Source organism: Notolepis coatsorum (genome assembly GCF_963971535.1).
Source record: "Notolepis coatsorum genome assembly, chromosome: 2".
NCBI classification, from domain to species: domain Eukaryota; kingdom Metazoa; phylum Chordata; class Actinopteri; order Aulopiformes; family Paralepididae; genus Notolepis; species Notolepis coatsorum.
The window spans coordinates 180330549-180346769 of NC_140166.1; the positions used below are offsets into that span (position 1 = coordinate 180330549).

General features: G+C 41.9%; 1 protein-coding gene across 1 annotated transcript in view; it reads left to right on the forward strand.

Moving 5' to 3' along the window:
- Positions 1 to 16221, forward strand: part of kita (KIT proto-oncogene, receptor tyrosine kinase a) — a 54734-nt gene that overhangs the window by 3519 nt on the left and 34994 nt on the right. Inside the window, exons 2-4 of the mRNA XM_084307427.1 lie at positions 6729 to 6983; positions 10025 to 10309; positions 10683 to 10822. Of these exons, the coding sequence (XP_084163553.1) occupies positions 6729 to 6983; positions 10025 to 10309; positions 10683 to 10822 (680 nt within the window). The remainder of the gene's footprint in view (positions 1 to 6728; positions 6984 to 10024; positions 10310 to 10682; positions 10823 to 16221) is intronic.

The following is a 16221-nucleotide window of genomic DNA, read 5'->3' on the forward strand; positions in this document are numbered from 1 at the left end:
ATGGACGTGCTTCTAGAAGTTTCTACGTATCATCTGATGATGACCGGATGGGCGGGGGATCGTTTATAATTCCGTGGGCAACGTTATACCATTCATCTAATGTGGGTCAAATGTTCATCATAGCAGTTAGTGTCGAACACGGTAATACTACACGCTAAAACTCACCCCAGTCTCCACGGGCCGTTGGGCGATCAGCGTGGGGTAGACAGTTTTCCATTATGGGATGTTGAAATACCCGGTCCATTTCCAGGTTGTATAATAGTATATACGTCCAAATAACGTTGTTTATTGAGTTAGGGCGAGCAATCTATTATCGAGTGTTTCAAGATGGAGTCGCGGGATCTATAGAGAGTGGCCGGAAATAATATGGGTGATCACCACTTCATCCACATGACTTCCTGTTTGGCGCTTCTGCCGATCGGCCACCAGATGGCGCTCTTGAACCGCTAGAGGATTGAGAGGAGCTCAGAACTGTGTGTGAAGGCTGCAGAGGGGAAATATGATTCCGATCACAGATTTTTGAAATATTGATATCAAAGACGAGTTACGGCATCCTAGGCAACTTGAGCATGGCTAGGAAAGACGCCTAAACACGTTTTCGGCACTTAAAGTGTTAAGATTGACTGAAAATATGAATTTATCGGAAATATGCTAATTATATCACATTTATCGTAAATAAAAGTAAATCCAGATTTAACACTGTCATTGGAAAGAGGAGCCTTTTCCCTATCCATAGGTGTATGATTTGACCATAATAAGGTCAAGGTCAAGTTCAAGGTCAAATATGAATTTATAATTAAAATGGATTATAATTTATTACTGTATCTACAAATCCTTCTGTTTAATCATCTTCCCTTTATTCATTTGCTTAGACTTTTTGTGCACTTGATCTCAAGAAGGTGGTGAATGAGCCCAGTGAGCGAAATCAGCATCAGCTCAATGTTCTCATGGTGTTATTCACCGGCACAGATGCAAAATAAATTCATAATTTATATTCTTTTTTTTTCATCACAATTTACTCAAGCCTAGTAACAGACACAATATTTCTGACACTGGGAATACATACCCCTAGGTCCCTAGATGTTTCTAGATACCAAGAACATGCAAATTTACCTTGTAGAAGTGGAGCAATCTTCCATTTACTTGGGCATGTACCTTTAGGCGAAATTTCAGAAAATAGGGCTAACATCCTTTATATGCTTCCTAGCATCCCTCCTATGCTTCCTAACATCCTTCCTATGTTTCCTAACACGCTTCCCATGCTTCCTATAACCCTTCCTATGCTTCATAACATGCTTCCTAACATCCTTCCTATGCTTCCTACTGTAACATGCTTCCTATCAGACATCCTATGCGTCCTAACATCCTTCCCATGCTTCATAACATGTTTCCTAACATGCTTCATATGCTTCCTACTGTAACATCCTTCCTACAGTATGCTTCCTATTACTGTCTAACTTTACCATGCTAATGCTAATAACTATAATTGGAGAGCAGTCAGTGTGTTTGTTAGTGTTAGCATGCTAACACTAGACAGTAATAGGAAGCATAGAAATGCTAATGTTAATAACTATAAGGAGAGCGGCCAGTGAGTTTGTGTCTGTGTGTCCGGTGTGCTGCCTGGTGGAGATTTGCGCTCTAATGAACAAACCTTTCTAGTTGTATCTATTATGATACATAATGGGAACAAACATGACATGTGATAGCAAAGCAGGTTCTAGGTCACCCTTTCCATAATATCATTTCTACTCAAATCCATCCAAAACTACATAACTTTTTATTAATTAAATTTATGTATTTATTTCTTGTGTTTTATTGGCTTTATTATGCAAAATCACATTTTAGAACACTACGCAGGCTTGTTGATCTGATTTTTGTGTGCACATATACTGTAACATCAAAACACCAAAACAAGGCTTGCCTTCAAGTCCTCCAAATTATAAAAAACGTATTTGTTGAATTTTTGTTATTGTCTCTTTCGTCTGTTAGAAATGTGCATTATTATACACAAAATGTCAATTGTAGGCCTATGTGTTGATTCCTGATTCATATTTGGGCACAGTATAATATTTTCTGTTGGCTGAATTGACTTGTTGGGGAAATCATCCTTTTTCTTTTCTTTTTTCTCTTTTTGCTAAAATGGGTCAAATTCCAGCTTGTGCGCTAAGATATTTCCTGAACTAAATACCTAGATATCATGTGGGTCAGGAAAAGTGTGATATCAGCGATCAACTCTGAGATTGAAAGGTTGGCGTGTCATTCAACCCCTGCGGTGTCAGAGACTTTTCTTATCACCACACATCACATTGCTGTCAACTGAAGGCTCTGTGACAGACAGCCTTGAGTCTTGTGACGTGTGTCCTGCGCTGAAACATCAGTATTCCCCTCACAATGGTGGGTTTATTCAGAGCTGGAGCTACAGAGTGACAGGTCCCTGAGAAAGAAGAATGTCTCTATTTTTCCAATAATTATACTCGTCACTGTAGTTTCCGTGGGCATGTTCCAACACAAGCACAGTGTCACATCAGCCCTATGCATAAATAGAGTTAAATCTTGACAAATCTAAAATAATAAACAGGGATGGTCAAATTGTTCGGCCCGATGTGAAGCGAAGGCCCCTTAGCTGTGATATAATAACCATATAGGCTTACTACTGCCTGAAGTGAGCCATTTTTTATGAAACAACCACAGAGTATTGCAATATGAGTACCTGGCAAGGTTTCCTAAAATACACACACAGCAGCAAAAATAATTTATTGATAACGAAATATTTTTTCAGCAGAATGGTTGCCAAGCAACACACACAGACACAGTGGAAAGCATGCGTCTTCATCTTTTTCAGAAAGCTAATGTTGTGCTAGCAGGCATTAGGATAGCTAATGGGGATCCAAATAAACTTAAACTTAAACTTAAATAAACTTAAACTTATTTAAGCATAGCTTAAGATTAGCAAACAGTGAATATGAACAGTATGTTTAACACTGCTATCCAGCCTTCCAATTGCCCCCCCCCCCCCCCCCCCCCCCCCCAAAAAAAGAATGTCACACTCACCGACAGTCTCTGTCAGCATTGACAGACACAGTGGAAAGCATGCTAATCATCTAGTCAAGCATGTTTAAAGATCAGGGTGATTATTAACATGCATCTTGATATCACCATTAATTGTGCACTTGTTGATGTTCAGTTATGTTAGCACTCCTCCTCTTTGCTGGTGCAAGCGTGTTTGAGATCAGGTTTGTTTTAATTGTGCTGTGCTAGAAGCAAGGATCTTCTCCCGTTGTAGCTGGCTGGCTTGTTTTCAGACGCAAAGTGATACTCAATTGTGCAAAGGAATTAGACGTCATAGCCCTGGCATATGCTCTGATATATACTGTACCACAGCTATGTATACTAGTATACATTATAAACATTATACTAGGCTGTTGACTGTAAACATGATAATTAAACCAGCATGTGAATTCTCGGCTTCCAGTATTTATAAATGTGCACCTAATTTACCATTCATTCCATGAGATTGATTGATTGATTGATTCTTTTATTATTTACTGTGTCATGCACACAGAGTGACCAACCCTCATGGGTTTATAACACACCAAAAATACTCTTGCAGTGTTCCCTTATTACATTACATTTAATTTCATTACCTAAATACAGATTAGGCTACATAAATACAGATTACATCTCGGTCTCCATCCATCCGCTGGAGCTGTCGACCTTTCTGAATACTGAGGAGGTTCTTCATCCTTCCAATGTATTAATATGATTATTTTCGCAGTAACCAGAGCAACGTATAACCCATTGGAAGTTTTTACATCTGTCAATATTTATATCCCGAGTGCTATTTAATAAAGAGGGAGCAGGGTTAAGGTCAATCTTGGCCCACAAACTATCACACATGTTTTTCATGACACTTTGCCAGTAATTTGTAAGCTTTGGACAGTTGGAAAACATGTATGGACCTTATCTCCTGAATCAGTCTGACATCGCCAACATAACTTGGATTCCATCAGACCCACCGCTCTGTTTAAAGGAACACGCCAACATTATGGGAACCTCGCCTCACTTACCATCTTCTCCAAAGTCAGACAAGAAGATAGATACCACCAGAGGGAGTTCCACAAATCATGTTCAACCCAGATTCGGCTCAAACAAGGGACTAAACACGTTTTGCAATTAAGCCACAACAATGTGGAACGCCCTACCTACAGGAGTAAAATAATGTGAATCCCTACCCTCCTTCAAAACCGCTCTCAAAAAGCACCTACGGGTGGCTGCAATTCGAAACTGGCCCTGATAAATGTCCAAACACCCATTCACCCACCCACCCAACCCCCTCCAATGTACAGTTTCTTCCCCCTCGAATGTACTGTATGTATATATTTTTTATGATCTCTTTCTCTCAAACAGTACTGTATTGTATATCTTGTATGTAATAAATGTCTGGATGAAACAGTACTGTATGTCATGTATGTCATAAATGTCATGATGAATTGAAAATGGGGGACCCTGATGTAAACAAGACGAAAGTCTTTTTCTGGTCTGCATCCCCTTAACAATTGTTTGTATTGAGCCGTACTGTATTGTACCCATTCTGCAATCTGTTAATAACGTTTTCAATCAATCAATCAAACCAATTTCCTCTCTGTGTGTTCAGTAGAAAGCTGTCTGCAAGGTAGCCTAGCTTAGCACAAATGAATGGAAGTGGATACCGACCACAAGCCTAGCTTAAAACTCTGGGAGAGGTGTTTTTGGCCAACAGCTCACTGTAACAGCAGCCAGAAGGTTACTATCATCTGACTGAGAAACTGTGAGTGCAACTTGAACACTCCATAAACTTGAGTAAATAAAGACTGCAGCACCCAAGTTTCAACACTGTTTGATGAACATTGTTACTCAGCTGAAAGAGTTGTACCCTTCCTGCTGACCTGTTGTACAGAACTTGTAAGTCGCTTTTGATAAATGCGTCAGCTAAATGACAAAATGTAAATGTGAACAGTTTATTCGAATATTCCATTCATTCTCTTCAAAAGTCACCATAACAGGATAGTTGGAACCGTAGCCCTATTTGCTACTCATCAATTATGTTGTTGTTGATTGGCAGTCCTTACTGTCCCCTAGTTCCAGCTATAGTTAGCTACAAATAAATGCAAATTCAATGGGGTCAAGCTCCTGTCTGTGCAAGCCGACTGAAGTACCTGAAATCCACTTTGTGTGCACTGTGGAGTAGATTTGAGTCAGCTTGTATACAGACAGGAGTTTGACCCCATTGACTTTGCATTAGTTTGTGGCAAACTAACCAGAACTAGTATGAGGAACAGCATGGACTGGTGCTGAGAAAGGAGTCGACAATGTCATTGGTAAGTAGCAAACAGGGCTAGGGTTCCAAAATCAGAACTATCTTTCCCCTCTAATTAACTATCTCTAATGAGACAGCCATAAATAACAAATAAGACCTAATCTCTAAATCAAAGTTCCAAAGTGCTTGTGTGTTATTTCAAAGCTCTGTTTTTGAAAACTCTTGAGTGATCTGTCTGTCAACACCAACATTACATGTTTGGACTCTATTCAGATGCACTTGTAAAGTGTTCCAACACCTTTTTTATCTAAGTAATAGTTAGTGGGTGACACGTTACAGTGAGTCACAGACATGTGTTTATGTTGTGCTGTGTCGTGCTGTGCTGTATTTATGTATTTATTGTGTCATGTTGTGCTGTATTATGTATCCATTTCTGGGAAGAGGGGAGTAAATGTATCTATGTTCCCGTTTTATGTATCGTAGAGCTTATTACACTCTGTACCGATCACGAATAGCACCAACCTGGTTGTGTGGCAATAAAGGAATCTTGTATCTTGTAGAATATTGCATAAATGCCTCTGGGTGTGAAAGTTGGATAAGGGTCCAGCTGGACTAGTAACAGTCCACCACGTCTTCATTCATCATTACCGTCTCTAGATGCATTAGCGGGTGATTGCAACTTTGGCGATCCACTGGAATAAACCCGTTTTTTACTATCTCACGTTGTACAATGAACGTGGGTGTAAAGCAATATGCAGAATATGAGAATATCTGTTTGAAAGATATGTCCCCTTAAAATACCATATTGTTAATGAGTGAGTGAGCACTTTTTACAGGTGCTTGGAAGGGCGGGTATGGTGTGTGTGTCAGTGTTGTAGTCGAGTCACTAAATCTCGAGTCCGAGTCGAGTCCAGACTAGTCCCCAGTGTTTGAGTCAGAGTCCAAGCCTGAGTCACCAAAGAAGAGCCCAAGTTGAGTCCACTCCACTCTGGAAGTCAAAGAGCTGACTCGTAACTAAAGTAAAACTAAAGTAACTAAATCTAAACTAAAACTGAAGTAACTAAATCTCCAGAATCTAGTCACGGCAAGGCATGGTGAAAACTAAACAGACTCTAATGGTGTTTGTTTGTATTAATTGAAATAGGATTGCGTGCGTGCGTGCGTGCGTGTGTGTATTGTATGAAACTGCTGTTCTGCTGCCATTCTGGGTTAAATGGTCACATGGTTAAATAAAGGTTAATGAATAATGAATGAGTGAAACATTCAGTACATACAATACGTATATGAGCAGATGTTATAGAGAGAGGTGCTCCTTCCATCCATATCTCAAACAGGCCACGTCGTCACCCAGACTTCGCTACACCCACTGTGAATCCCTCTGCATTATCTGCTGTTTCCTCGTTAAGTGTCTATTATAACCTGTGTTTTATAGGCTACAGCAGCCCCGCCATCCTACCCAACGGCCCCCACCTGGTCGTCCCGCTGAACGCCCCCATCGCTCTGCGCTGTGAGGGGGACCGGGTGGTGCACTGGCAGCGGGAGGACAGGCCCAAGGTGCGGGGGGAGCAGCGGAGCGTCGGGGTGTCCCTCGTGCACATTCCCAGGGCCCAGCCCGTCCACATGGGCCGCTACATCTGCCTGGAGGAGAGCTCCGGGAAGCAAACCTCCATCTATGTCTATGTGAAAGGTAGCTTGTGACACCGTTGTGTTTAATTGTGCTACTCTACCTGTGTAGGATTAGTAGTAATGTGTAATGTGTGTTTAAATGTTTGTGTGTGTGTGTGTGTGTGTGTGTGTGTGTGTGTGTGTGTGTGTGTGTGTGTGTGTGTGTGTGTGTGTGTGTGTGTGTGTGTGTGTGTGTGTGTGTGTGTGTGTGTGTGTGTGTGTGTGTGTGTGTGTGTGTGTGTGTGTGTGTGTGTGTGTGTGTGTGTGTGTGTGTGTGTGTGTGTGTGACTGTGACTGTGACTGTGACTGTGACTGTGTGTGTGTGTGTGTGTGCACAAGAGAGAAGTGAAGAGAGAGAGAGAGAGAGAGAGAGAGAGAGAGAGAGAGAGAGAGAGAGAGAGAGAGAGAGAGAGAGAGAGAGAGAGAGAGAGAGAGAGAGAGAGAGAGAGAGAGAGAGAGAGAAAGCAACCAATCTCTGGGGCAGTACACCTGCAGATGGTTGTCTATAGCTCCTTTAAAACACCACCTTGTCCTCTAGTGGCTGAATGTTGTACATGAAAGTACTGTACTATACGAATGCCATGGTCAGGTTGATTGATTTTGTGAGAGAGATTGATTTCTCCTCTCCGTCTTCAGATCCTCTTGGCCTAGTGCCATAGCCTTGGCTTACATGTGTACATAGCACAAAACACTGCTATTCAGGTATTATTGGCACCAGCTAGTTTGTTAAACACTTGGGGGAGGGCGAATTCACAAATAATGGATTGCGCGGCGCTAATAGCACCCTTAACTGTGCACGATTTGCATGCGGTATCTGCTCCGTCTTTGCAAGATATTCACTAAGGATATTGCGAGGATGAGATACTGGCGCAAACACACCCATAGGTGTGCAATTTGCTCCTGATTTCCTCCAGCGCAGTTGGCTCACGGAGCAATTTGCACCTGATGGCCGATATCAGGAAGGGGAAGAAATAAACACGAAATTAGGATATAGACATAACAGTATCTTTCACCATTTGTATTCTGTTTATTTGGTATTGTAGTTTACTTCGTAATGTATAGAGCTTGCCTAATTTGTATTTTCATGACACATTGCATCCTTTGTTTTGTCACTATCTTTCGTCATTGCATCTGTCTGTCATGTCCTATTCCTATTTTATTGTACTATATTTTATTGTGCTATATTTACTTTAGTTTATATCCCATTTAATTTTATTCAACCTCTTTATTTACAGTTGTCCAGCCCTGGCCTATATTTAATTTCAGAGTTATATTATATTCTATTGTGCTTAACTTAGTTAATATTTAATTTAATTTTACTCCACCTTTATTGTATTATCTGTCTGTTAATGTCTGTCCGCTAATGTTGCACAGAAAATGACCAAAACCAATTCCTTGTATGTGAAAACTACTTGGCAATAAAGACCTTTCTGATTCTGATTCTGATGTCATCCCCAAATAACTTATTTTGGGCAGACCTGTCCATGGTGCTGAATCTTTAGACAGAAGTTAGGCACTGTGCCAGTGAGAAAGTTGTATTTAATGTTAAGAGTTAGTTAAGAGAAAGGCGGCTACGTGGCGTAGTGGGCAAGGCACTCGCCACGAAATCTGGAGACGCTGGGCTTGCCTGTTCGAGCCCAGCGCTCCACATTTGCTTTCAGTTTAGCTGGTCGTCCGTACTAATACACATTGGCCGTATTAGGGGGTGGGAAACTGATGGGTGGGGATCGGGCGTTGTGGACAGTGACTCCTACAGGTCGGTTGGTGCGCCTGCGCAGTAGAATCAGGAAATGTCGGGGGCAGCGTGAGCCTCCCACGCGTTACTCCTCACCACTGAGAGATCGAGCTGCGCAGGTGAAAAGATGCGACTGCTGTTACCTCAAGTACCGGAGGGGACTTGTGCTATGTATGACTTAGTCCACATTGCAGCCGGCTTGTGGGAGGCAAGAAACAGCGTTCGTGACAGGGGAGGGTTGAATTGGATGATACGAAATTGGGATGGGAGAAAATATAGAAAAATGGGAGAAAAAGTGAATAAAAAAAAAATAGTTAGTTAAGAGAATAGAACCCACATTATTATATACTATATATATATCATATAGGGGTCACCAACACGGTTCCCGCAGGCACCAGGTAGCCCCCAAGGACCACATGAGTCGGAATACGGGCGCGCACATGGGAGGTTGCGCAAAATCACCCAAATGTGTCCCTGACTTTGCTCTCGTCTGCCAGCTCACACCAGATTACAATACACTGGTGAACAGCATGCAATGCCACTAACAAAGAAACCAGACATGGCAGTGCCATGGCAAAGTTGAATACAATATTTAAATAATAAATAAGATTGCATTGGATCTCTGGGTGGCTGCTCAATATCATCCTTGATTTCAACGAGTAGATCAGAATTGCTTGAGATGGCAACCTGTGTCTCCGGTTGATTTCGGAATCTCACCTAAATCAAAAAGTGATATTCTCATTATTCTTTCATGAGCACGCCTGGCATTACGATGCCTTCGCCTGGCAACAATTACTGCTGCCATGATCACCCGAGACGCTGGCAATGACGCCGCTTTATGAATGCGTTTAGTTACCACCAGATCTCTGAAGACGTAAATAGCGTTGCTTTAACTGCACCGTGCAATTTAGCGCCGGCTTTTGTGAATTGTTTTTTGACAAGGCTCATTTGCATAGAAAGGGGAACATGTTCCGCCCATATTACCATTACTCATTCTTAATCCCCGCATATTGCACCAAAACGCACTGAGACGCAATGCTGATTGAAACGCAATTACCACCGCATTTCACCCGTTGCGCTTCCTTTGTGAATAGCAAACTGTGTTTCAGAGCTATTTGCTATTTGCATAGTGTCCAATCCCTTTGTGAATTTGCCCCTGTGCCATCAATCAAAAGTCAAAGAACAATTCGCATTATCATCAGCCAAATCACTCCTGATACATGTACAGTACCACCGGTCCAAATCACTCCTGATACATGTACAGTACCACCGGTCCAACCTTGTGGGTTGACATGCAAGAATGACATAAGATAATTTTTTTTTGGCAGATCCCGATAATGCCTTCAGAAAGTCCATGGTGTTCAACATCCTGGCCCGCGCGGGAGACAGAGCCGCCATTCCGTGCCTGGCAACAGATCCGGCCCTTGTCAACCTGCGCCTGGAACCGTGTCGTGGCGGTGCCCTGGCCGCTGGTCTTCAGTACGCCGTCAGCCTGGAGAGAGGTATCACCATTTCCAACACGGTGAAGGCCTACGAAGGCTGCTACGTCTGCACTGGGAGACTTGGGGGAAGACACGTCAAATCACATCGCTATGACCTTACTGTGAAACCAGGTGAAAGAGCTTGTGGACAGGTGTATGTGTGTGAGTGTGAGTGATGAGTTAGTGTGTGTATGTGTGTATGTGTGTGTGTGTGTGTGTGTGTGTGTGTGTGTGTGTGTGTGTGTGTGTGTGTGTGTGTGTGTGTGTGTGTGTGTGTGTGTGTGTGTGTGTGTGTGTGTGTGTGTGCGTGCGTGCGTGCGTGCGTGCGTGCGTGTGTGTGTGTGTACATGCGTGGGTGTGTGAGTGTGCATGTGTGTGTGTCTGAATGCATTCGTGTTGGTATGTAAACAATAGTTCTGGCTTCGCTATTGTACATCTAATCTGAACCATCTACAATACACAGTGTTTAGAGTAAATTCTGAGAATGTTTTCCTTTTCCCTGCAGTCCCAGAGGCCCCTCCTGTGATTGAGATGTCGGGGCCCAAAAGAGTGATTTTAACGCAGGGCCAGATGCTCTCCCTCACCTGCAACACCACTAACGTTAACGGAGACATCATGCTGAAGTGGGTGTCCCCGCCTGGCTCGGTGAGACCCCTTTAACCTTCCCTCTGCTGCTCCAATGCGGCAGAGCCAGGATCCGTCTACCTCAGGGACTAGATGTGAGCCAGAAGGACAGAGCATACATTTCTTTAGGACACTGGGGAAAGATTAAGATCTACTGTGCGCGGTGAATCATCTTTCTTTTGGGATATAAAGCTATGAAAACATTTTTTAACAGATATGCTTCCATATGGCATTTGCCAACACAAGCTGTCCTTACTAATTCTACCCCGTTGCTTATAAAACCTGGGTTCTCGAAAGTTCATCCATGTGTTTTTTCCTGCATGTGCTACAAACACAGGGGTAGATAGGGTTGCCAACCCTCTGGGTTTGAATCAGCCTCTGTTTCCCGGGAAAGGAGAGAATCCGAACCCAGAGTCAGATAAGAAGGTTGATATCAGTTTCATCTCTGTGTCCAGTAGGCCTGGAGAGAGAGAGAGAGATAGAGAGAGAGAGAGAGAGAGAGAGAGAGAGAGAGAGAGAGAGAGAGAGAGACCGAGACCGAGAGAGAGACCGAGAGAGAGACCGAGATAGAGAGAGAGATAGAGAGAGAGAGAGAGAGAGAGAGAGAGAGAGAGAGAGAGAGAGAGAGAGAGAGAGAGAGAGAGAGAGAGAGACCGAGAGACAGAGAGACAGAGAGAGAGAGAAAGAGAGAAAGAGAGAAAGAGAGAGAGAGAGAGAGAGAGAGAGAGAGAGAGAGAGAGAGAGATAGAGAGAGAGAGGGGTCCAGGTGTAGCCTTGCTTAACACCGGGACTGGAAGCAGTAGGGAGCAGATAGCTCCGTCAAAAAAAAATCCAAAGCTGGGGGAAGGAGATGAAAGTCATATGGATCTTCTCGTCTGACTGGGGAAGATGGCAAATAAGTGCATTTCTCAAAGTGAAGTGTTCCCTTAGTACAGGGGTAGGCAATTTTTCCAAGCCATTGTATGGGGGGCCGGGAACAAAAAAAATTACTAATTTAATATATTGATAGTGAAAACATTTTAACTCTGTGACAGACCACCTTATAACTAAGACATACATTTGTGGCAGAGGTAGAGAATGGACTAAATAAACGAGCTGCATAGGTGCCATAATAAACTGTAAACGACATACACATTTGCACTGAACATTATACCTTTGTCTTTTTGCCATTTTATTATAAAACCAGAGACAAGCGCCTCTCTCTTATCGGCCTATCTTACATTACGCGCAACCAATGCGTCTATCTGACAGCCCTTTCTGTGGAGCGCACTGGACTATTGAGAAACAATAGGAATTTTCCATTGGTTCTCCCAGTCCACGTGACCATTTATAGTATTTCCATTGGCTATAGTGACAGACATAGATATATGATAAATGGATAGATACAGCGAATTAGATGCAGTCTAGGGAAAACAACAAGCAAGAGATGCACTAAATTTTGAGATGACAATCGATTCCGATACAATAAAGCAAGTCTTTATTACACATATGTGGTGCCATCACAGTCATATATAAGTAAAGATAAAGTTTGAATGACTTACTGAACTGGTGTTTTAATTTCACACTGGCTTGCGCTGTCCACCGACTTTATTCATGTTGAGCAAGCGCATGTTGAGCACCTCGCTGCCTACACTCTCAACATGGATAAAACAAAGTATAATAAGCATTCTTTAGGTGGTGGTAGTTTATCTATTTGGACATTATAGCTAACATATAGCCTAGCCTGATATATAATAATAAAAAATAAATTAAATTGTTTTTATTTATTTATTTTTTAATATTCTGAGGGGCCAGATATTATTGCCCCCCCCCCCCAAAAAACGGAATAAGTTCAGGTAATTAACATTACATATCTCTTGTTGTGGAATTAACACAACATTATGCATACTTTTGACAGTAAATCAAATCTGAATTCGTTCTCACTTGCTTGCCTGGGTAAATAAAGGTTAAATAAATGTAAAAAAATATATATATATATTTTGAAAACCGATACCGATATTTTCCGATATTGAATTGAATTGAAATACTTTATTTTGACACAAATCGTATGACAAAAAAAAACATTTTAAAAGACAAGACAATAACAGTGTCAATAACGCAGGTCAAAAATGGATAAAACACAATAAAGCCAAGGCTTGTTTCCATTGTGGTCCATACATGGAACATAAAAAGGCACAGAAACACAAATGGACATGTACACTGACAGGACACATTCTAAAAAAAAAATTATAAAAACACCTAACCTGACAACTCATACAGTTAACTAATGTTAAAAGAAAATCCGCAAACCCTTAAAAGCAACTCATGATAAAAGAAATAAAAGCCAAGTTATGATAAAAGAGATAAAAAAAACATTTTAAGACCAATTTGAGTTGCTGCTGAGCCATGTTTTTAGGGCGGATTTAAATCCGAGAGGGGAGTTCAGGAGTTTTATAAATGTTGGCAGGGCATTCCACATTACCGTAGCCGAGTAAAAAAATGCATCTTTCCCCATGCATGTCCTGACTCTCGGCGGGACCAGGTCCGTGGGGCTTCCTCTTGTGGCGTGTTTGTGGACATCTCCTACTTTATTAAAATAATTGACTAGGTACTTGGGGACCGTTTCTTTTAGTACTTTAAAAACCAGTAGCATTTTAAGCTGGTGTACTCTTTCTTCAACCCTAAGCCATCCCAGCCTGCTAAAGTGGGCTGGCGTTAGGTGAGTCCTAAAGTGAAGGTTGTGCAGGAGTCTCACTAGTTTGTTTTGGGAGGTCTGGAGCTTTGTCTTCATTTGTTTTGATATGTTGCTGTACCATGAAGTGCAAGCATAGTCAAAGTGACATTGGATGAGGGCTCCAGCTAGGGTCCTCAGAGCGTTCCTATTTATGAACGAGGAAATTCTAAATAAAAATTTGGTTTTTTGATTGACCTTAGTAATAACTTTTTGTGCCATTTTTTCGTTAGAAAGTTTGTTATTTAAAATAAAGCCCAGGTAGGTGACCTCCTCTTTATCCTCAATAATGTTTTCACCTACTCTAATTTTAAAACCCTGGGATTTCTTTAGGTTGGCGTTTGACCCAAAGAGTATGGCCTCTGTTTTTCCCAGATGTAGAGACAATTTATTGTCACTGAGCCAGGAGCAGATTTTTTTCATTTCACTGCTCAGGACACTTTCCACTTTAGACTTATTCCTGTCTGAGACCAGGAGTGCCGAGTCGTCAGCAAACAGGAACAGGTTGCAATCGCATGCCGATTTCATGTCATTAATATATATTAAAAACAGTTGAGGTCCCAAAATGCTTCCTTGGGGGACCCCACATGTCACTGGAAGGGACGAGGACAAGGTGCCATTGATGTCTACCACCTGTTCTCTTCCCTCCAGGTAGGACTTGACCCATTTGGCTGACTTGCTATCAAAGCCTATCGCTCTCAATTTTTCTAGTAGGATGGAATGGTTGACCGTGTCAAACGCCTTTTGCAGGTCCAACATTACCATCCCACAGTAGTTCCCCTTGTCCATCTCCCGTTTTATATAATCTGTCAGGTACAGTAAACAGGTGTCAGTGGAGTGTGATTTTCTGAAACCTGATTGGAACTGGTACAATAGTCTATGTTCAGTCAGGTAGTTGTCTATCTGCTCATATACCAGCCTCTCAATTACCTTTGATATGGAACAAAGGATATCACATTTTAATGCCAATATCGGCCGATAATATCGGACATCCCTAATTGCAACACTAATATATGGGCAGTACCCCAAGTCAGACTGCCCATATAAAAATAATCTTGGGGGTCTGAGGTCAGTAACCCCCGTCCCCCTCCCTGGGGGAGCACTTAAGTTAAGTACCCTCCCTTTGTTCACTTTGGGAGCCAGCCACCAGCCTCCGAAATACAGTGCTAGTTCTAAAGTCGCAGAGGAGCAGCAGAACAGCAGCTGAAGGGATCTGAATTTTCAGTGCTGCATCTGTACGTACCAATGGCTAACGACTGGGGTTGACCGTGCACACACAGACATCGATTCCAAGGAGGCCATGTGTGTAGGCAGAGTGGAGTGGAGCTCTGAAACGTCTTGCTCCATTCATGGCAGGAATGAAATGTAGGCTAATACAACTTTTCATAGCAGGTGTGCATTACCCTTTTTGCTGGCGCACCAGTATGTAAAGAGGGGGAGAGAGAGATTCTCGCACACCCATGTGTATTAGGTTATACAGAACTTGTAGGCTACACCTTATTATGGCAGCATAAGGCCTGTAAATTATATAAAATAGAGAATACATAAAGGAAAGATAGCATAATTGCAAACAGCTGATCCCCCCCCCACCCCACCACCACCACCACCTGCAACCCTATCCTTTCATCCATTTGTCATACATTCATACATTCATCAACACTAATGAAATTAAGATTTAAAAAACAGTGCACGGAGTTGGCAACCCTTAACGCAACCTTTTCCCACGCAAGAGAGCGCTGAGGGTGTATAAATACGCCCTTGTGTTTGGAATTCATAGCCTCTGAATCCAATAAAATCCTGTCAATAAAACGGAGGAGGTTATTACAACTTTGCCAAGCTGAAAGTGAAAAAAAATGGATGTACAGTAAACAATACAAGAGCAAAGTCAAGGCTGGGAACTGGACTTTGCTTTTTTGGTGAGAAAGGTATGTAGCTTGTGGATTATTAGGGGACAACACTGCAAACACAGTCCTAAGCAGAGCTGTCTCTACACCTGTACGTCACACAGCCTGTGAAACAGCTCTGTCCCAAGTGCCTTATTACTGTTAAAAAACTGTCCTCCGCAACCAAATTAGCTTGAAAGAAACTGTGGGAATAACTTTGTATTACATAATATTACAAATAACCAAATATTAAGGTTGTCTGAACATTTATGAGTTACAGTATGTAGTGACACACTTTTCTGTGTGAGGATACCTTTGTGGTTCGTTTCCATGGACACAGTGAAATAAACATGGCTGCACAGACGCCGTGAAGTAAAATAATAAAAAAGTGTTTGGTTCTCTGAAAAAAAATAAAGATGGGAGAAACAATAGATGATTATTTATACAATATGTTATGGCAAAATGATACAAGTATAAGTAGCACGGGTTAGCTTATTTCTCTTTGGGCAGAGATGTTTGACAATAGAACGTCGCCCAACCCTCTGCATAGGAGTGTGCCATACAGACCCTCTGCCCCTAAGACAGTTTATGAGATTTAGTGGCAAGATCTGAATGTTACATTATCATATTTTGTCTCTAATACTACTGTAGTTTCATGAAACATACTGTATAAAACAATCATCAAAGGCAACTATAAATGTTGTGTAAGAGGTGCATAATGTAAACCAAGCTACTGAACAAACTTTAACCATTTTCTCAAAATAACATAATTATATAATAATTATTCTCTTTATGCAAAACACCATTTCACCTGAACTTGTAGCTAC